General features: G+C 43.6%; 1 protein-coding gene across 1 annotated transcript in view; it reads left to right on the top strand.

Moving 5' to 3' along the window:
• The window catches only part of LOC134757302 (POTE ankyrin domain family member B3-like), a 31,069-nt gene extending 24,172 nt beyond the window's left edge, over positions 1-6,897 (top strand). Inside the window, 3 exon segments of the mRNA XM_063698907.1 lie at positions 4,967-5,090; positions 6,753-6,826; positions 6,828-6,897. Coding sequence (XP_063554977.1) covers positions 4,967-5,090; positions 6,753-6,826; positions 6,828-6,840 — 211 coding nt within the window. The 3' untranslated portion in view covers positions 6,841-6,897.
• The last annotated feature ends 11,595 nt before the right edge of the window (positions 6,898-18,492 follow it).

The following is an 18,492-nucleotide window of genomic DNA, read 5'->3' as shown; positions in this document are numbered from 1 at the left end:
ATCCTCCTAGCTTTCTCTTTCCATTCCTTCAGTTCTTTATTTAAAACCCCCTTTCTAAGAAGAAGAGGAAAAAGGGTAAAAAGAAACACATTAAGGAACAACCACTTTCTGAGGAAGAACGGTGTGCTACCCAGACGCGTCATGCTTAAGGTTCAATTGGGTGCCTACCAGGGATGCTCTCTAACGTAACGAAGGGAAGGTTCAGTGAAACAAAGTGATTTATCATCTCTAACTTCAAACCCATTTGTATCTTGACATCAACGCTGTTAACCTTATGTCATCATTTCTTAGAGACTTTGATATACAAATAAAAGGATTTTTGTATTAGAAAAAAAAAATCCCCTTTCTCAGCAGGGACTTTTCTGACCATCCCAACTTTCCCACCACCCTCCCCGTCAAACACATAAACATTTCATTTTCCTGCTTTAGTTTTTCTCCTGTAACATCCTGTATATTTGGCCTTATCTGTCTGTTGTTATTGTGTGTTTTTCTCACTCTCATGAATAGGGTTTTTATTTTTCACTACCATATCCTCACTGCCTAGAAAAAGGCCTAGCATATTGGATGAAGCTACCTAATAAATACTTATTAAATGAGTGAATGGAGTTTATCCTGCATATATTGTTTGATTAATTCTCACTTTAAAAATGTTTGACATGGTTCATTCTAACAGCTTTGCCCGGTAACTACGTGCATTTTTAAAATTGTTTTGGCTTTTTATAATAAGCTACATTCTTTATATTAATTTTTTTGTTTAGAGAGAAAAGCCCAATATTGTGGTTATTCACTATTTATTCTTTTACTAGTAATCATAATTGTAGTTATGGCAAACTGAGTCAGAGGAATTGCAAACTTTACTGGTATTTTATTTTATTTTGAGATGGAGTCTCGCTGTATCCCCCAGGCTGGAGTTCAGTGGTATGATCTCAGTTCACTGCAACCTCCACCTTCTGGTTCATGCACTTCTCCTCCCTCAGCCTCCCAAGGAGCTGGGATTACGGGGGCATGCCACCACGCCCGGCTAATATTTGTATTTTTAATAAAGATGGGGTTTCATCCCGTTGGTCAGGCTGGTCTCGAACTCTGTACCTCAGGTGATCCACCCACTTCAGCCTTTCAAAGTGCTGGGATTACAGGCATGAGCCACTGCGCCTGGCCACTAGTATTTTATTTAAAAAAAAATTACGGTGGCACATTTAATGGACTTACAAATTCTTTTCAAGGGATTATGAACCTTTGGTATTTGAAATAAAGAGACAGAGTTGGAATTTTTTGCTTCCTATTGTAAGAGGAATACTGGTGAGGCACTGTCTATTCTGATGGAGCAGGTGCTGCTGTGTGGCTGTATTTCAGAAGCAAGCTGCTCACATTGATATTGGTTGGTGAACAAGAGCAGTGGTCATTGATTGACTAGATTTCAAACTGGCTTTGGGTGGCTTCTTGTTACCATTGGTACAAGTCATTTCTTTCATAAGTTAGAGTCAACTTTAACCGAAAATTTTCTGTATAAAAGTTGCCTTCAATTAACTATGTTCAAAATGAAACTATTTTATATTCCAGAATTGTAGACTTCATTTTAAAATTTTGGTCAAGATGAATTGGTTAATAATAGCTCTCAGGAATATCTGTTTTCTTTTTTAAAAAATACATATTTCTCTGTATAATTTATTCCTTAAAATTAATTATTTTCTTTCTGTTTTTGGTATTTTTAGAAGCTTTTGCTCAAGTCCTAACATAATCTCCAGTAGGAGATTTTAGTCTCTTTGTCAGTTCATGTATGTATATGGTAGTGATACTCTACTCTCTTTTTAAATTCCTTTTCTTGTTCACTTTCTTCTCAGTACAATAACGGTGATATTCTCACACATCTTTACCTCATTTAAAAGTAATTACAATTTGCTGCTGGCAAATTCAGCTTTTTATATTTTGACTAAATACTAGGCTAAAAGTGAAGAAAATTTACCAGGTCATTTTATTTTCAAACAAAATCATTACTAATAAAAATTGCTATTTTTGAAATATAAATAATGACATTTTGATATTTTAAAAGTAAGGATACACCCCCCCCTCAATAGTTTGGCTTTGTGTTTCCACCCAAATCTCATGTCAAATTGTAATTCCCAGGTGTTGAGAGAAAGACCAGCTGGGAGGTATTGGATCATGGGGTCGGTTTCCTCCATGCTGTTCTCGTGATAGTGAGTTCTCACAAGAGCAGATAATTCTATAATGGGCTCTTTCCCTTTCACTTCTCTCTCTCCTGCCACCTTTTGAAGAAGTTGCCTGCTTCCCCTTTACCTTCTGCCATGATTGTAAGTTTCCTGAGGCCTTCCCAGCCACGTGTAACTGTGAATCAATTAAGCCTCTTTCCTTTATGAATTACCCAGTCTCAGGTATACATACATACATACATATATATATATATACATATATATATATATATATACATATATATATATATATATATATATATAATTTATTCCACTCATCAGTTGGTGGACACTGGCTGATAACATATCTTTGCATATGTGAATTGTGCTGTAGTAAATGTATGTATATAGGTGTCTTTTTGAGAGTATGATTTCTTTTATTTTGGGTAGGTATCCAGAAATGAGAATGCTGGATAGAATGGTAAGATCTACTTTAACAGAACTCTCCATAATGTTTTCCATAGATTTGTACTAATTGCTGTCCCCACCAGCAGTGTATAACTCTTCTTTTTTCACCACATCCACACCAGCATCTGCTGTTTTTTTTATTTTAGTAGTGACCATTCTGGCTGAAGTGAGGTGATATCTCACTGTTGTTTTATTGTACATTTCCCTGATGATTAGTAATATTTAGCGTGTTTTTATATTCTTGTTCACCATTTGTACATCTTCTTTTGAGAAATGTCTATTCATGTCATGTGCCCACTTTTTAATGGAATTATTTGTATTTTTCCTGCTGATTTGTTTGAGTTTCTGGTAGGTTATGGACATTAACCCTTTGTTAGATTCATAATTTGCCCATATTTTCCCCATTGTATAGGTTGTTGGCTCACTTTGATGATTATTTCTTTTGCTGTGCTGAAGCTTTTTAGTTTAATTAGGTCTTTATTTATTTATTTATTTATTTTTATTTTTGTTGCTTTTGCTTTCAGGGTCCTCATCATAAATTATTTGCCTAGGCTAATGTCTTCAGGTCTTAGGTTTAGGCCATTAATCCATCTTGAATTAATTTTTTTACATGGTGAGAGATAGAGATCCAATTTTATTCTTCTATATGTGACTATCTTTTTTTCCCAGCACCATTTGTTGAATAACGTGTACTTTCTCCAGTGTATGTTTTTGTATCCTTTCTCAGAGATCATTTGGTTGTAAGTGGCCTTTTTTCTGAGTTGTCTATTCTGTTCCATTGATCTGTGTGTCTACTTTTATACCACTACCATGATGTTTGTTACTGTGGCCTTAGAGTATCATTTGAAGTCAGGTAATGTGATGCCAACATGTTTGTTCCTTTTGCTTGGTATGTCTGTTGCTATTCAGGCTCTTTTGTGGTTCTACATGAATGACAGCTTTTTAAAATAACTCTGTGAAGAATGACATTGGTACTTTGGTAGAAACTGTATTGACTCTGTAGACTACTTTGGGCACTATGGCATTTTCACAATATCAATGCTTTCAGTCCAGGAACATAGAATGTATGTTCATTTATTTGTATTATCTGTGATTTTCTTCAGTGGCGTTTTCCAGTTATCCTCTGATAGACCACTCACCTCCTTCATTAAGTATATTCCTAGGTATTTTACTATTTTGCAGCCATTGTAAAAAGGATTGGATTCTTGATATGACTCTCAGCTTGGTTGTAGTTGGTGTATAGTGGTACTATTCATTGGTATTTGTATATTTTGTAACCTCTGAGACTTTACTAAATTCATTTATCAAATCTAGGAGTGTTTTGTAGGAGTCTGTAGGGTTTTCTAGGCATAAGATCATATCATTGGTGAAGAGAGAGTTTGACTTTCTCTTTTCCAATTTGGATGCCCTTTATTTCTCTTGCCCAATTGCTCTGCCTAGGGCTTCCCAGTTTTCTTCTTAATATGCATGAAATAAAAATAAAATTGAAAGCAATTAATGATCAGTTTATTTCACATCTCTCTCTCATACACAGATAAAATTAATTCAAAGTTCTATGTTAAAAACACAATATTAGACCCTGTCTTGTTCCAAAGGGAATTTCTAAGTTGTCTATAAATTACAGAGGAATCAAGAATATAAGTGGAAACTGTTTCCAAAAAATAAACACAAAAAGTTTGGGTTAACACAGGGGTTTCCAATCCCCAGGCCACAGACCAGTACCAGTCCCTGGCCTGTTAGGACCTGGGCCACACAGCAAGAGGTTAGTGGTAGGTGAGCAAGTGAAGCTTCATCTGTTTACAGCCACTCTCTGTCACGTTACCACCTGAGCTCCTCCTCCTGTCAGATCAGCGGTGACATTAGATTGTCATAAGAGTGTGACTTGAACCCTATTGCAAGCTGCTCATGCATGGGATCTAGGTTGTTCACTCCTTATGAGAATCTAATGCTTTATGATCTGTCACCATCTCCTGTCACCCCTAGATGAGACCATCTAGTTGCAGGAAAATAAGCTGAGGGCTCCCACTGATTCTACATGATGGTGAGTTATATAATTATTTCATTATATATTAGTAATAATAGAAATGAAGTGCACAATGTATGTAATGTGCTTGAATCATCCTGGAACCATCCCCCACCTCAGGTCCATGGAAAAATTATCTTCCACAAAACTAGTCCCTGGTGCCAACATGACTGGGAGAGCAGGGTTAACAGATGTGAGACCCGTTTGCCTTGTCTTGGATTAATGTGCAGATATACATTGTGTGAATGACATCTGATGGTGCCATCTTGCCCTGTAGATCATTTTAGGGACACCTCCAGTATTTCATGAAAATTAAAATTTCTTCTAGTGACGAACAAAATGATACCCAGAAACAACTTTCTGAAGAACAGAACACTGGAATATCACAAGATGAGATTCTGACTAATAAACAAAAGCAGATAGAAGTGGCTGAAAAGGAAATGAATTCTGAGGTATTTTCTTTAGTCATTATCAAATGTTTTCATATGTGTATATATTTTTAAAAAGCTTTATTTTGGAAGGTATAAAGGATTTTTAAATCATATATACACACACACACACACACACACACACACACCCTGTATATCCTTGGTCATATATCTATATATGTACACACAGGGTAAAGCCATGTTCTTAATTCAACTGCATTTGCCTGCAACAGTCGAGTAGTGACCTTCACAATGGCCTCAATCCAAAGGAAAAGCATTTGATATTTTTCATAAGAATTGATTATCTTTCCAATATCAAAAATAAGTTTTGCTACTAACAACAGATTTGCTAGTTTTGGGACATTAGTTCTTTTTAAAATATTAATAGAGAAGTCAGTTTGTTATTTTCACTAATAGGAAGGTAGGAAATGTACAGCTGGGTCAGAGGCCACATTGTGGATGTCATTATCCTTGCTTTTGAGGAGAGGAGCAGTTTGCTCCAAGTAGTTTCTCATTTCAATGCAAAGAGCTTTGAAAACAATGACATGCCATGATACACATTTAGTGATAATTTATTGATAAGTATTTTGTTCCCAGATGAATAGTTCAGTATGTTTCCCATATTTCACACTTACTACTATAATGTTTCAAACATTATGAAGAGGAAAGAAAAGTTATTGCAATGGCAAATAATCTCATGATTTCTAAGAAAAGCCTTGTAAGTTATATCTTATTTACCATTTGTATTTTGAAATAAAAGGCTTCTTTTGTATTTATATATTTACACCACAGAAGCAACTGATTTTGTGGAGGATCACTAGCAGTAGCATCAGAAGACCTGGCAAAAATCTTGCACGTTGCAAATATACGTGTGTGTGTGTGTGTGTGTGTGTGTGTGTGTGTGTATTCTAGATGGAGTCTTGCACTGTCACCCACGCTGGAGTGCAATGGCACAAACTCAGTTCACTGCAACCTCTGCCTCCCAGGTTCACACGATTCTCCTGCCTCAGCCTCCTGAAGTGCTGGGATTACAGGTGTGAGCCACCGGTCCTGGCTGCATATATTTTTTGACCTCTCCTTTTAAGAATCGTGATCTTAAATGAGTTGAGTGTTGTATGTAGAAGTGCAATGCTTAGATGCCGGTGTGTACATTGTAGAAGGGTACAATGCTTAGATTTAACAGTTATGAATAAATGTAATTCTTATAACTGACTGTAAAAATATTAGGAAAGCAGTATATTGATAAAACATTCCTCAGAAAAAGGAACTTAAAGAACTTTGAGGAATTGCTTCTGTCCTAATATATGCATAGCTAAGGCTCTTATGATGGTGTGGTTTGTAGGTTAGATATCAGAGTGTAAACCCAATTTAAAAAATGTAGCCAAATGTATTAATCTTCTATTTTATGCCTCTGGGTTTTTTGTAATTCAGAGAAAGGCTTTTCCAATTCTGAAATTCTTAAAAATCCTCTAGTGATTTATTTTTCATGGTCTTTAGATAAATATTTCAACTTTTTGGAATTTACACTCTTTTAGATTTGAAGTTTTGTCCAACTTTTTTCCAGTTAAATATCCACTATGGGAATTATTTCATTATACAAATATAAATGTCATTCTTCAATTTTAGAAGAAATCATGATATGTCATTCTATTGAGTGCTAACTAAAAGTTCCCTTTGTTTACTTAGCTTTCTCTTAGTCATAAGAAAGAAGAAGATCTCTTGCGTGAAAACAGCATGTTGCGGGAAGAAATTGCCATGCTAAGACTGGAACTAGATGAAACAAAACATCAGAACCAGCTAAGGGAAAATAAAATTTTGGAGGAAATTGAAAGTGTAAAAGAAAAGATTGATACACTTCTTCTTTTTATTTTTTTTATTTTTTTATTTTTTATTTTTTTTTGAGACGGAGTCTCGCTCTGTCGCCCAGGCTGGAGTGCAGTGGCGCGATCTCGGCTCACTGCAAGCTCCGCCTCCTGGGTTCACGCCATTCTCCTGCCTCAGCCTCCTGGGTAGCTGGGACTACAGGCGCCCGCCACCACGCCCGGCTAATTTTTAGTATTTTTAGTAGAGACGGGGTTTCACTGTGTTAGCCAGGATGGTCTCGATCTCCTGACCTCGTGATCCACCCGCCTCGGCCTCCCAAAGTGCTGGGATTACAGGCGTGAGCCACCGCACCCGGCCAGATTGATAAACTTCTAAAGGCTATACAACTGAATGAAGAAGCATTAACGAAAACCAGTATTTAAGTACAGTGGACAGCTTAGGATTTTGACAACTGAGAATGCTCAGTTCTGAACTGGAGAATGTAAGACACAGCTAGGAAACACTGGAAATGGAAATTCAATCATGTCATTGTAGACTGACTACTGCTCTACATGATTGTGATCAAAGTCAGATAGCTGAAAGGGACTTCTTTCCAGAGAACAAACATCAACAGGTTTATTTACAGGAGAAAATGAATTATCATATATCTCACCTAAAAGATAACAGTGAGATTCTTTCTGAACAACTCTAACGCTGACAGTAAAATTAACAACCTAAAAATTAAGCTCCATCACACAGGATAAATTCTGAGAGAAAAGATGAGGCAGGCCACCATCTTTCCTGTTTGGGCAACTTAGTCATTCCAGTATGCGGGCTTTGGAGAGTACAAACTCACCAGGGGCAGAAGAGATCCTGTGGCATAGCACAGCTGCTTTACCAAATCATGGCCAGAATGCTTCTGTAAGCAGGCCCCTGATCCTGTTCCTCATCACTGGACAGGATCTCCCACCTGAGGTGTCCAGCTACACCCACCAGTGTTCCCTGGCCAATGGAGATTTGAAACCTTCCTGGGACAGAGTTCCCAGAGAGAGGGGTGGGCCATGACCTTTGTTGTTTGGGCAACTAACCCTTCTGGCCTGTGGGCTTTGGAGAGCCCAAGCTGACCAGGGGTGGAAGTGGTTCCTCAGCACAGAACAGCCACCCTGCGAAAACGTGGCCAGACTCTTGTTTAAGCCAGTCCCCAACCACATTTCTAATCACTGGGTGGGGCCTTTCAACCAGGGTCTCCAGCCACCTTCACTGCTGTTCTCTGGCTGACAGAGGTTTCTGGCCTCCCTGAGTCAGAGCTCCCAGGGGGAGGACCAGACTGTCATCTTTGCTGTTTGGATGACTCAGCCAGTTCAGTCTTAGAGTTTCAGAGTGTCTGAGGAGACCAGGGGCTGAAGTGAACCCCCAGCACAGCATAGCCACTCTACAAAAACATGGCCAGACTTCTTTTTTAAACAAGTCCCTATTCCTGTTCCCTCCTTACTAGGCAAGACTTCTCAACTTGCTTCCAGTCACATCCTACAGGTGTGTTCAGATTGGCAACAGGTTCATACCTCAGAGGTACAGAGCTTCCAGAGGAAAGGGCAGGCTATCGTCTTTGCTTTTTCACAGGCTTCACTGCTGATATCTTCAGCCACTGGAAAATACGAGGCAATTGGCGACTGGAGTGGACCCCCAGCATACCACGGCAGCCCCACAGAAAAGTGGCCAGACTGTTATGTAGGTGCCCATTTCCATATCTCCTCGATGTGCAGGTCTTCCTGGCCTGGGTCTCCAGCCAGCCCCCCACTTGAGCTTTCAAGCCAGTAGCAACTAGCAACTCCCTGGACAGAGCTTTCAGGAGCAACAGAAATACTCTCTGCCACTGCCTCTGCAGTGGAACTGCCCTTGCTACCCTCAGAATATCAAGGGAGCAAAGACCCTAAGTGCCATATTGACACCTCCAACAAGCTGCAGTTGACACAAGGAACAAGTCAGTCCATCTTCCACGGGTACAACACACCCCTTACTGCTCATCACCAGACAAGGATCCCTGGCTTGGGCCCACAGCACAGACCCTCCATCCTGGGGTGATTACATTAAGTAACTGCTGACTTACACCTCTCTGGGGTGGAGCCCCCAGGAGACAAGGAAAGTGGTGGAGCAGCAAGTCAGCTGATGTGGAGCCCGGAGGGCAGGGACATCTATGTCTCTAGGCTCCACTTGGTCTTATGAGACACTTTATCCCAGCACTTAAGGAGTGCTGAGGTCAGACCAGCCCCATCTCACGTGCAAGATTGCCCAGCACAGATCAGGTCTAAGAGTTCTCTTCCTAAAAAAGGGGACTTGCTTAAAAAAGAAGTCTGGCCACGTTTGTATAGAGCAGTTGTGCTGTGCTGAGGATTCACTTTTGAGAGAGTTCTCCTCTGAGACCTGATCTCTGCTGGGCAGTCTTGCACATGAGATGGGGCTGGTCTGACCTCAGCACCCCTTAGTCTGCTTGCCTCTCCCAGGACCCCAGCCAGGCCACACCTGCTTAGAGGGCACTTTCTGGTGCCCACACCATAGCTTCTGTACAAGCGGACCGTGGCTGATCAGTGGAGAGCTGCAGCAAGGTGACCTCTACAGCCACGTACCAGCCTGCACATTACCTCTCCATACTGCAGCCCTTTATATGGAAACTTCCTACCTCGCTTTGCTGTGTGTGTTTACACAGGTGGGTTTTGTTGTACTTGCCCTAACAGCATATGGGAATGCAGCACACACCCCAACCCACACCAACTGCCACTGAAGATGAAGCCATGGTGCGCACAGAACCAAAAACCCCACCCCTGCTAGCATCTCACCCTTGAGGTAATGCTGTGCAGAGGAAAAGGGACCTTCTTATACCCTGAGTGACCACTGTTGCTTGGGGGGGATCAGGGAAGGCACCTTCACTGGCCAGCCACCCACCCCAAACCAGCACTACCTCCAGTGCAACAGCACACACAGTCAGCAGGGGCCCCCTGACCCACACCCCAGCTGTTTTGCCTCCACCACTAGGTGAATGCCCACAGGGAGGCAGGGACTTTTGCATCTGCTAGCATTCTGCCACAGCTGCCGCACTTTGGTCCCCTCAGTGCAGTGGACTCCAAACCTCGAGGAGCCAGAGAACAAAGCTGTGGCCCAATACAAGTTCCCCAGAGTTAAAGCACACAGTCCAAGAATTGGGAGCTGCATGTTGGCCCCTTAAAATCCTCCAGAAACAAAACCTGTTGGCTGAATCTACCTTACACCACAATCAAATCCTCAAGGTCATCAGATATAATAAAGGAAAAATATCCTGTCCAAAGGTCAGCAACCTCAAAGATTGAAGGTGGATAAGCCCATAAAGATGAGAAAAAGACTCTGTGCAAGAACACTGAAAACTCAAAAATTCAGCATGCTTTCTTTTCTCCAAATGACTGCATCAACTCTCCAGCAAGTGTTCAGAACTGGGCTGAGGCTGAGATGTCTGAAATGATACAAGCGGAGTTCAGGATATGGGTAGGAACAAAGTTCCCTGAGTGAAAGAAGTATGTTGTAATCCAATACAAGGAAGCTAAAAATCATTGTAAAACATTGCAGGAACTAACAGACAAAATAGCGAGTATGAAGACCTGACAGAGCTGTAAATCACACTAGAAGAATTTTCATAATGCAGTCACATGGTGATTGTGTGTGATTGCATTATGAAAATTATTGTAGTATGTGTGGGCACCTGAGAGTGCCCTGTAAGCAGGTGTGGCCAGGCTGGGGTCCTGGGAGAGGCAAGCAGACTAGGGAGGGCTGAGGTCAGACCAGCCCCATCTCATGTGCAAGACCATCCAACAGAATAGACCAAGAAGAGGAAAGAATCCCAGAGCTTGAAAACTGGCTTTCTGAAATAAAACAGGCAAACAAGAATGGGGGAAAAAAGAATGAAAGGGAATGAACAAAACATCTGAGAAATATGGGATTATATAAACGACCAAATCTATGACTGATTAATGTACCTGAAAGAGATGAGGAGAATGGAACCAACTTGGAAAACACATTTCAGAGTATCATTCATGAGAATGTCCCCAACCTAGACAGACAGGCCAACATTCAACTTCAGGAAATCCAGAGAACCTCAGTAAGATATGCCATGAGAAGATCATCCCCAAGACACATAATCATCAGATTCTCTGAGGTCAAAATAAAAGAAAAAATGTTAAAGGCAGCTAGGGAGAAAGGCAACATCACCTGCAAAGGGAATTCCATCAGACTTAGCAGACCTCTCAACTGAAACTGTACAAGCCAGAAAAGATATTCAACATCTTAAAGAAAAGAAATTTCAACCCAGAATTTCATGTCCAGCAAAATTAAGCATCATAAGTGAAGGAGAAACAAGATCCTTTTCAGATAAGCAAATGCTGAGGGAATTCATTATCACCAGACCTACCTTACAAGAGCTCCTGAAGGAAGCACTAAATATGGAAAGAAAAGACCACCACCAGCCACTACAAAAACACACTGAAGTACACAGACAAGTGATGCTAAAAACCAACCACATACATAAGTCTGCAAAAAAGCCAGCTGACAGCATGACGACAGGATCAAATCCACACATACCATTACTAACCTTAAATGGAAATGGGCTAAATGCTCCAACTGAAAGACACGGGGCAAGCTGGATAAAGAACCAAGACCCATTGGAGTATGCCGTCTTCAAGAAACCCATCTCATATGCAGTGCCCTACATAGGCTCAAAATAAAGGAATGGAGAAAAATATTTCAAGGAAATGGAAAATAGAAAAAAGCAGGTGTTGCACTCCTAGTTTCTGACAAAACAGACTATACCAATAAAGATTGAAAAAAAAAAAAGACAGAGGGCTGGGCGCGGTGGTTCACGCCTGTAATCCCAGCACTTTCGGAGGCTGAGACGGATGGATCACAAGGTCAGGAGATCGAGACCATCCTGGCTAACACGGTGAAACACCGTCTCTACGAAAAATACAAAAAATTAGCTGGGCATGGTGGCGGGTGCCTGTAGTCCCAGCTACTTGGGAGGCTGAGGCAGGAGAATGGTGTGAACCTGGGAAGTGGAGCTTGCAGTGAGCCAAGATCGTGCCGCTGCACTGCAGCCCAGGCAAGACAGTGAGACTCCGTCTCAAAAAAAAAAAGAGAAGGAGATTGCAAAGGTGGTCCTGACCTTTGATAAATCTCATTATTGCTTGATACTAACCTGGGCTATCTTTATTGCCCAAACCAATAGGATAATGTGCTGAGGTTAGGGAGCTTCTACCCTGCAGAGAATCCCTGATCTCCGAAAATTTGGTTGAGATCTAAGGTTGATTTTGCTATACAACTCCTTTTCTGAAGTTTTACTTATTTCCAACAAGGCAAGTTTTCCTGCTTCCATGATGATGGAGAGCAGGCACCTCCTTTCTTGAGTTTCAGCTTGCTTCTGACAGGGAAGGTGAGTGTAAGTTTTTTCCAGCTTCTAAGATAGCAGAGAACAATCACCAGCCTGAGACTTATTTCCAGGTAAGTAGCTGAATTAGAGTTTTGTCTTAAAATTTTTCCTTAATGACTAAAATTTAAGATTACTCACCAGCTGCTTTTAATTTCTCGTTACCATTAGAACACTCAGTAATCATATGAATTGTGCATTTGTTTGTTTGCTTAACTCTTTTTGTTTGTTTATGTTTGGGGTTTTGTTGTTGTTGTTTCACTTTTCTCCCATCTCTTCCTGACTTGGTGAAATCCAAAGAATGCTCCAAATTGTGGGGAACAAGGCTTCTGAATTGGCTAAAACTCATGTGGCTGCAAAAAAAAAAAAAAAAAAAAAAAAAAATTCCAGTTAGCAGAAATGACTTTTTTTAACTTTTTTATTTTTATTTTTTACATAAGTGGTTGCCTCTTTTGCTAGCCAAGGCCAAACTGAGGGAGTAGTGGTGGTGACCCAAAGTTAAGATTCTGCCCTGTTCACTACAGAAACCTGAGTTTGGTTCCTAAGTCTAGTTCTTTCTGTTTGATATTTGTGTTACTTTTAAAATATCAGCAGTTTGTCCCAGCTATGATGTGGTAGTAAAAGATTCAGAAGTATTTTCTTTACAAGTTCTATGTTGAAAAGCTTAATTAAAAGCAAATTTCTTTTTTTTAAATTATACTTTAAGTTCTGGGGTACATGTGCAGAACATGCAGGTTTGTTACATACGTATACACATGCTATGGTGGCTTGCTGCATGCACCAACCCATGATCTAATGCCATCCCTTTTCTAGCCTCCCACCCTGACAGGCCCTTGTGTGTGATGTTTCCCTTCCTGTGTCCATGTGTTCTCATTGTTCAGGTCCTACTTATGAGTGAGATCATGTGGTGTTTGGTTTTCTGTTCTTGTGTTAGTTTGCTGAGAATGACAGTTTCCAGCTTCATCCATGTCCCTGCAAAGGATATGAACTCATCCTTTTTTATGACTGCATAGTATTCCATGGTGTATATATGCCACATTTTCTTTATCCAGTCTATCGTTGGTGGGCATTTGGGTTGGTTCCAAATCTTTCCTGTTGTGAACACTGCCGCAATAAGCATACGTGTGCATGTGTCTTTATATTGGAATGATTTATATTTTTTTGAGTATATACACTGTAATGGGATTGCTGGGTCAAATGGTATTTCTAGTTGTAGATCCTTGAGGAATCATCACACTGTCTTCCACGATGGTTGAACTGATTTATAGTCCCACCAACAGTGTAAAAGCATTCCTATTTCTCCACATCCTCTCCAGCTTCTGTTGTTTCCTGATTTTTTAATGATGGCCATTCCAAGTGGTGTAAGATTGTATCTCATTATGGTTTTGAATTCCATTTCTCTAATGACCAGTGCTTTGCTTCACATGTTCATTGGCTGCATAAATGTCTCCTTTGGGAAGTGTCTGTTCATATCCTTTGCCCACTTTTTGATGGGGTTGTTTGTTTTTTTCTTGTAAATTTGTTTAAGTTTTTATAGATTCTGCATATTAGCCCTTTGTCAGATGAATAGATTGCAACAATTTTCTCCCATTCTGAGGGTTGCCTGTTCACTCTGATGATAGTTTCTTTTGCTGTGCAGACACTCTTTAGTTTAATTAGATCCCATTTGTCAATTTTGGCTTTTGTTGCCATCACTTTTGGTGTTCTAGTGATGAAGTCTTCGCCTATGCCTATGTCCTGAATGGTATTGCCTAACACAAGGACATTTCTGTGCCTGAATGCCATATCTCCCAAAGTAATTTATAGAATCAGTGCTATCTCCATCAAGCTACCATTGATTTTCTTCCCACAATTAGAAACACTACTTTAAATTTCATATGGAGCCAAAAAAGAGCTCGCGTAGCCAAGACAATCTAAGCAAAAAGAACAAAGCTGGAGGCATCACAGTACCTGACTTCAAACTATTCTACAAGGCTACAGTAACCAAAACAGCATGGTACTGGTACCAAACCAGATATATAGACAAATGGAACAGAACAGAGGCCTCAGAAATGACACCACACACCTAAAACCATCTGATCTTTGACAAACCTGACAAAAACAAGCAATGGGGAAAGGATTCCTTATTCAATAAATGGTGTTAGGAAAACTGGCTAGCCATATGCAGAAAACTGAAACTGGGCCACTTCCTTACACTTTATACAAAAATTAACTTATGATGGATTGAAGAGTTAAACTAAAGACCTAAAACCATAAAAAACCTAGAAGAAAACCTAGGCCACCAAACTCAGGAGAAATGTACTTGTAGTGAAATGCATGGTACAAACACACATTCCCTGCTTCCTTAAGTGGGTGAGGTTGGTGGCTGGTCCACCTGCTCCAGGTGGATCCTTGCAGAGGTGGCTGGTTGCTCTTTGAGCCAGCTTGGCCTTGCTTGGCATTCACAAGCCTCAGTGCAACAACTGTGCTACAAATGGAGCCACACAGAAAATGACCAGCAGGCTCAGGAGCAGGGTGTACACTGCCTTTGGGGCTCCAGTCCATGCCTCAGGGCTCATATGGCACTGTGGGCTTCTTGGTTGCCAAGAGGCAGATCACAGGCCATCTTGTGGAGGACTTTATGTTCAAGTGCAGAAAGCAGCCAGGATTACAACCTAGGGGACTCAGCCTTTTGTGACCCTGGCCAGACTTAGAATTTGGCCCCAGGCATGACACACTCACTCGGAGCAGTGTGTCAGTAGCTGGGGCCTGTGCATGCCAGGCAAGACCAAGGTGGCTCAAAGAGCAACCAGCCACCTCTGCAAGGGTGCACCTGGAGCAGGTGGAGCAGCCACCAACCTCACCCACTCAAGGAAGAAGGTATGGCCAGGTTCCCACAGCCTGCATGGCTGCATCCTGATGGCTGATGGAGCAGAGGCCTGAGGAAAAGCAGATGGCACTGGGGCTCTACCTGTTGGGTAGAAGAAGTGATGTACACCGACCGGCTGTGAGTGAGGTTGGTGGCTGGTCCACCTGCTCCTGGCACACCCTTGCAGAGGCGGCTGGTTGCTCTTTGAGCCAGCTTGGCCTTACCCAGCATGCACAAGCCTCAGTGCAACAGCTGTGCTACAAATGGAGCCACACAGAGAAAACAGAGCAGCAGGCTCAGGAGCAGGGTGTGTGCTGCGTTTGGGGCTCCAGTCAATGCCTCAGGGCTAGTATGGCTCTGTGGGCTTCTTGGTTGCAAAGAGGCAGACCACAGGCCATCTTGAGGAGGACTTTATGTTCAAGTGCAGAAAGCAGCCAGGATTACCACCCAGGGGACTCTGCCTTCTGTGGCCCTGACCGGACTTAGAATTTGGCCTAACTCAGGACAAGCACACTCAGAGCAGCGTGTCAGTAGCTGAAGCTTGTGCATGAAAGGCGTGGCCAAGCTGTCTCAAAGAGCAACCAGCCACCTCTGCAAGGGTGCTCCAGGAGCAGGTGGAGCAGCCAGCAACCTCAGCTACTTGAGGGAAGCAGGGATGGCCAGATTCCCACAGCCTAAGTGGCTGCCTCCTGATGGCTGATGGAGTAGAGGCCTGAGGAAAAGCAGATGGCACTGGGGCTCTACCTCTAGGGTAGAAGAACTGATGTACCCCGACTGGCTGCGAGTGAGGTTGGTGGCTGGTCCACCTGCTCCTGGCACACCCTTGCAGAGGTGGCTGGTTGCTCTTTGAGCCAGCTTGGCCTTGCCCAGCATGCACAAGCCTCAGTACAACAATGGTCCCACAAATGGAGCCATATAGAGGAAATGAGCAACAGGCTCAGGAGCAGGGTGTGCACTGCCTTTGGGGCTCCAGTCCATGCCTCAGGGCTCATTTGGCACTGTGGGCTTCTTGATTGCAAAGAGGCAAACCACAGGACATCTTCAGGAGGATTTTATGTTCAAGTGCAGAAAGCAGCCAGGATTATCACCCAGGGGACTCTGCCTTCTGTGGCCCTGACCGGATTTAGAATTTCGCCTAACGCAGGACAAGCTCACTCGGAGCAGCATGTCAGTAGCTGGAGGTTGTGCATGAAAGACAAGGCCAAGCTGGCTCAAAGAGCAAGCAGCCACCTCTGCAAGGGTGTGCCTGTAGCAGGTGGAGCAGCCACCAACATCACCCACTCAAGGAAGCAGGGATGGCCAGATTCCAACAACCTGAGTGGCCGCCTCCTGATGGCTGATGGAGCAGAGGCCTGAGGAAAAGCAGATGGCACTGGGACCCTACATCTAGGGTAGAAGAAGTGATGTACTCCTGACTGGCAGCGAGTGAGGTTGGTGGCTGGTCCACTTGCTCCTGGCACACCCTTGCAGAGGTGGCTGGTTACTCTTTGAGCCAGCTTGGCCTTGCCCGGCATGCACAAGCCTCAGTGCGACAACTGTGCTACATATGGAGCCACATAGAGGAAATGAGCAGCAGGCTCAGGAGCAGGGTGTGCGCTGCCTTTGGGGCTCCAGTCCATGCCTCAGGGCTCGTGTGGCACTGCGGGGTTCTTCGTTGCCAAGATGCAGACCACAGGCCATCTTGAGGAGGACTTTATGTTCAAATGCAGAAAGCAGCCAGTATTACCACCCAGGGGCTCTGCCTTCTGTGACCCTGGCCAGACTTAGAATTTGGCCCCAGGCATGACACACTCACTCGGAGCAGTGTGTCAGTAGCTGGGGCCTGTGCATGCCAGGCAAGACCAAGGTGGCTCAAAGAGCAACCAGCCACCTCTGCAAGGGTGCACCTGGAGCAGGTGGAGCAGCCACCAACCTCACCCACTCAAGGAAGAAGGTATGGCCAGGTTCCCACAGCCTGCATGGCTGCATCCTGATGGCTGATGGAGCAGAGGCCTGAGGAAAAGCAGATGGCACTGGGGCTCTACCTGTTGGGTAGAAGAAGTGATGTACACTGACCGGCTGTGAGTGAGGTTGGTGGCTGGTCCACCTGCTCCTGGCACACCCTTGCAGAGGTGGCTGGTTGCTCTTTGAGCCAGCTTGGCCTTACCCAGCATGCACAAGCCTCAGTGCAACAGCTGTGCTACAAATGGAGCCACACAGAGAAAACAGAGCAGCAGGCTCAGGAGCAGGGTGTGTGCTGCGTTTGGGGCTCCAGTCAATGCCTCAGGGCTAGTATGGCTCTGTGGGCTTCTTGGTTGCAAAGAGGCAGACCACAGGCCATCTTGAGGAGGACTTTATGTTCAAGTGCAGAAAGCAGCCAGGATTACCACCCAGGGGACTCTGCCTTCTGTGGCCCTGACCGGACTTAGAATTTGGCCTAACTCAGGACAAGCACACTCAGAGCAGCGTGTCAGTAGCTGAAGCTTGTGCATGAAAGGCGTGGCCAAGCTGTCTCAAAGAGCAACCAGCCACCTCTGCAAGGGTGCTCCAGGAGCAGGTGGAGCAGCCAGCAACCTCAGCTACTTGAGGGAAGCAGGGATGGCCAGATTCCCACAGCCTAAGTGGCTGCCTCCTGATGGCTGATGGAGTAGAGGCCTGAGGAAAAGCAGATGGCACTGGGGCTCTACCTCTAGGGTAGAAGAACTGATGTACCCCGACTGGCTGCGAGTGAGGTTGGTGGCTGGTCCACCTGCTCCTGGCACACCCTTGCAGAGGTGGCTGGTTGCTCTTTGAGCCAGCTTGGCCTTGCCCAGCATGCACAAGCCTCAGTACAACAATGGTCCCACAAATGGAGCCATATAGAGGAAATGAGCAACAGGCTCAGGAGCAGGGTGTGCACTGCCTTTGGGGCTCCAGTCCATGCCTCAGGGCTCATTTGGCACTGTGGGCTTCTTGATTGCAAAGAGGCAAACCACAGGACATCTTCAGGAGGATTTTATGTTCAAGTGCAGAAAGCAGCCAGGATTATCACCCAGGGGACTCTGCCTTCTGTGGCCCTGACCGGATTTAGAATTTCGCCTAACGCAGGACAAGCTCACTCGGAGCAGCATGTCAGTAGCTGGAGGTTGTGCATGAAAGACAAGGCCAAGCTGGCTCAAAGAGCAAGCAGCCACCTCTGCAAGGGTGTGCCTGTAGCAGGTGGAGCAGCCACCAACATCACCCACTCAAGGAAGCAGGGATGGCCAGATTCCAACAACCTGAGTGGCTGCCTCCTGATGGCTGATGGAGCAGAGGCCTGAGGAAAAGCAGATGGCACTGGGACCCTACATCTAGGGTAGAAGAAGTGATGTACT

The sequence above is a fragment of the Gorilla gorilla genome, chromosome 16 (assembly GCF_029281585.2).
Source record: "Gorilla gorilla gorilla isolate KB3781 chromosome 16, NHGRI_mGorGor1-v2.1_pri, whole genome shotgun sequence".
Lineage (NCBI taxonomy): Eukaryota > Metazoa > Chordata > Mammalia > Primates > Hominidae > Gorilla > Gorilla gorilla.
This window is presented reverse-complemented; position numbering and strand designations above follow the sequence as displayed.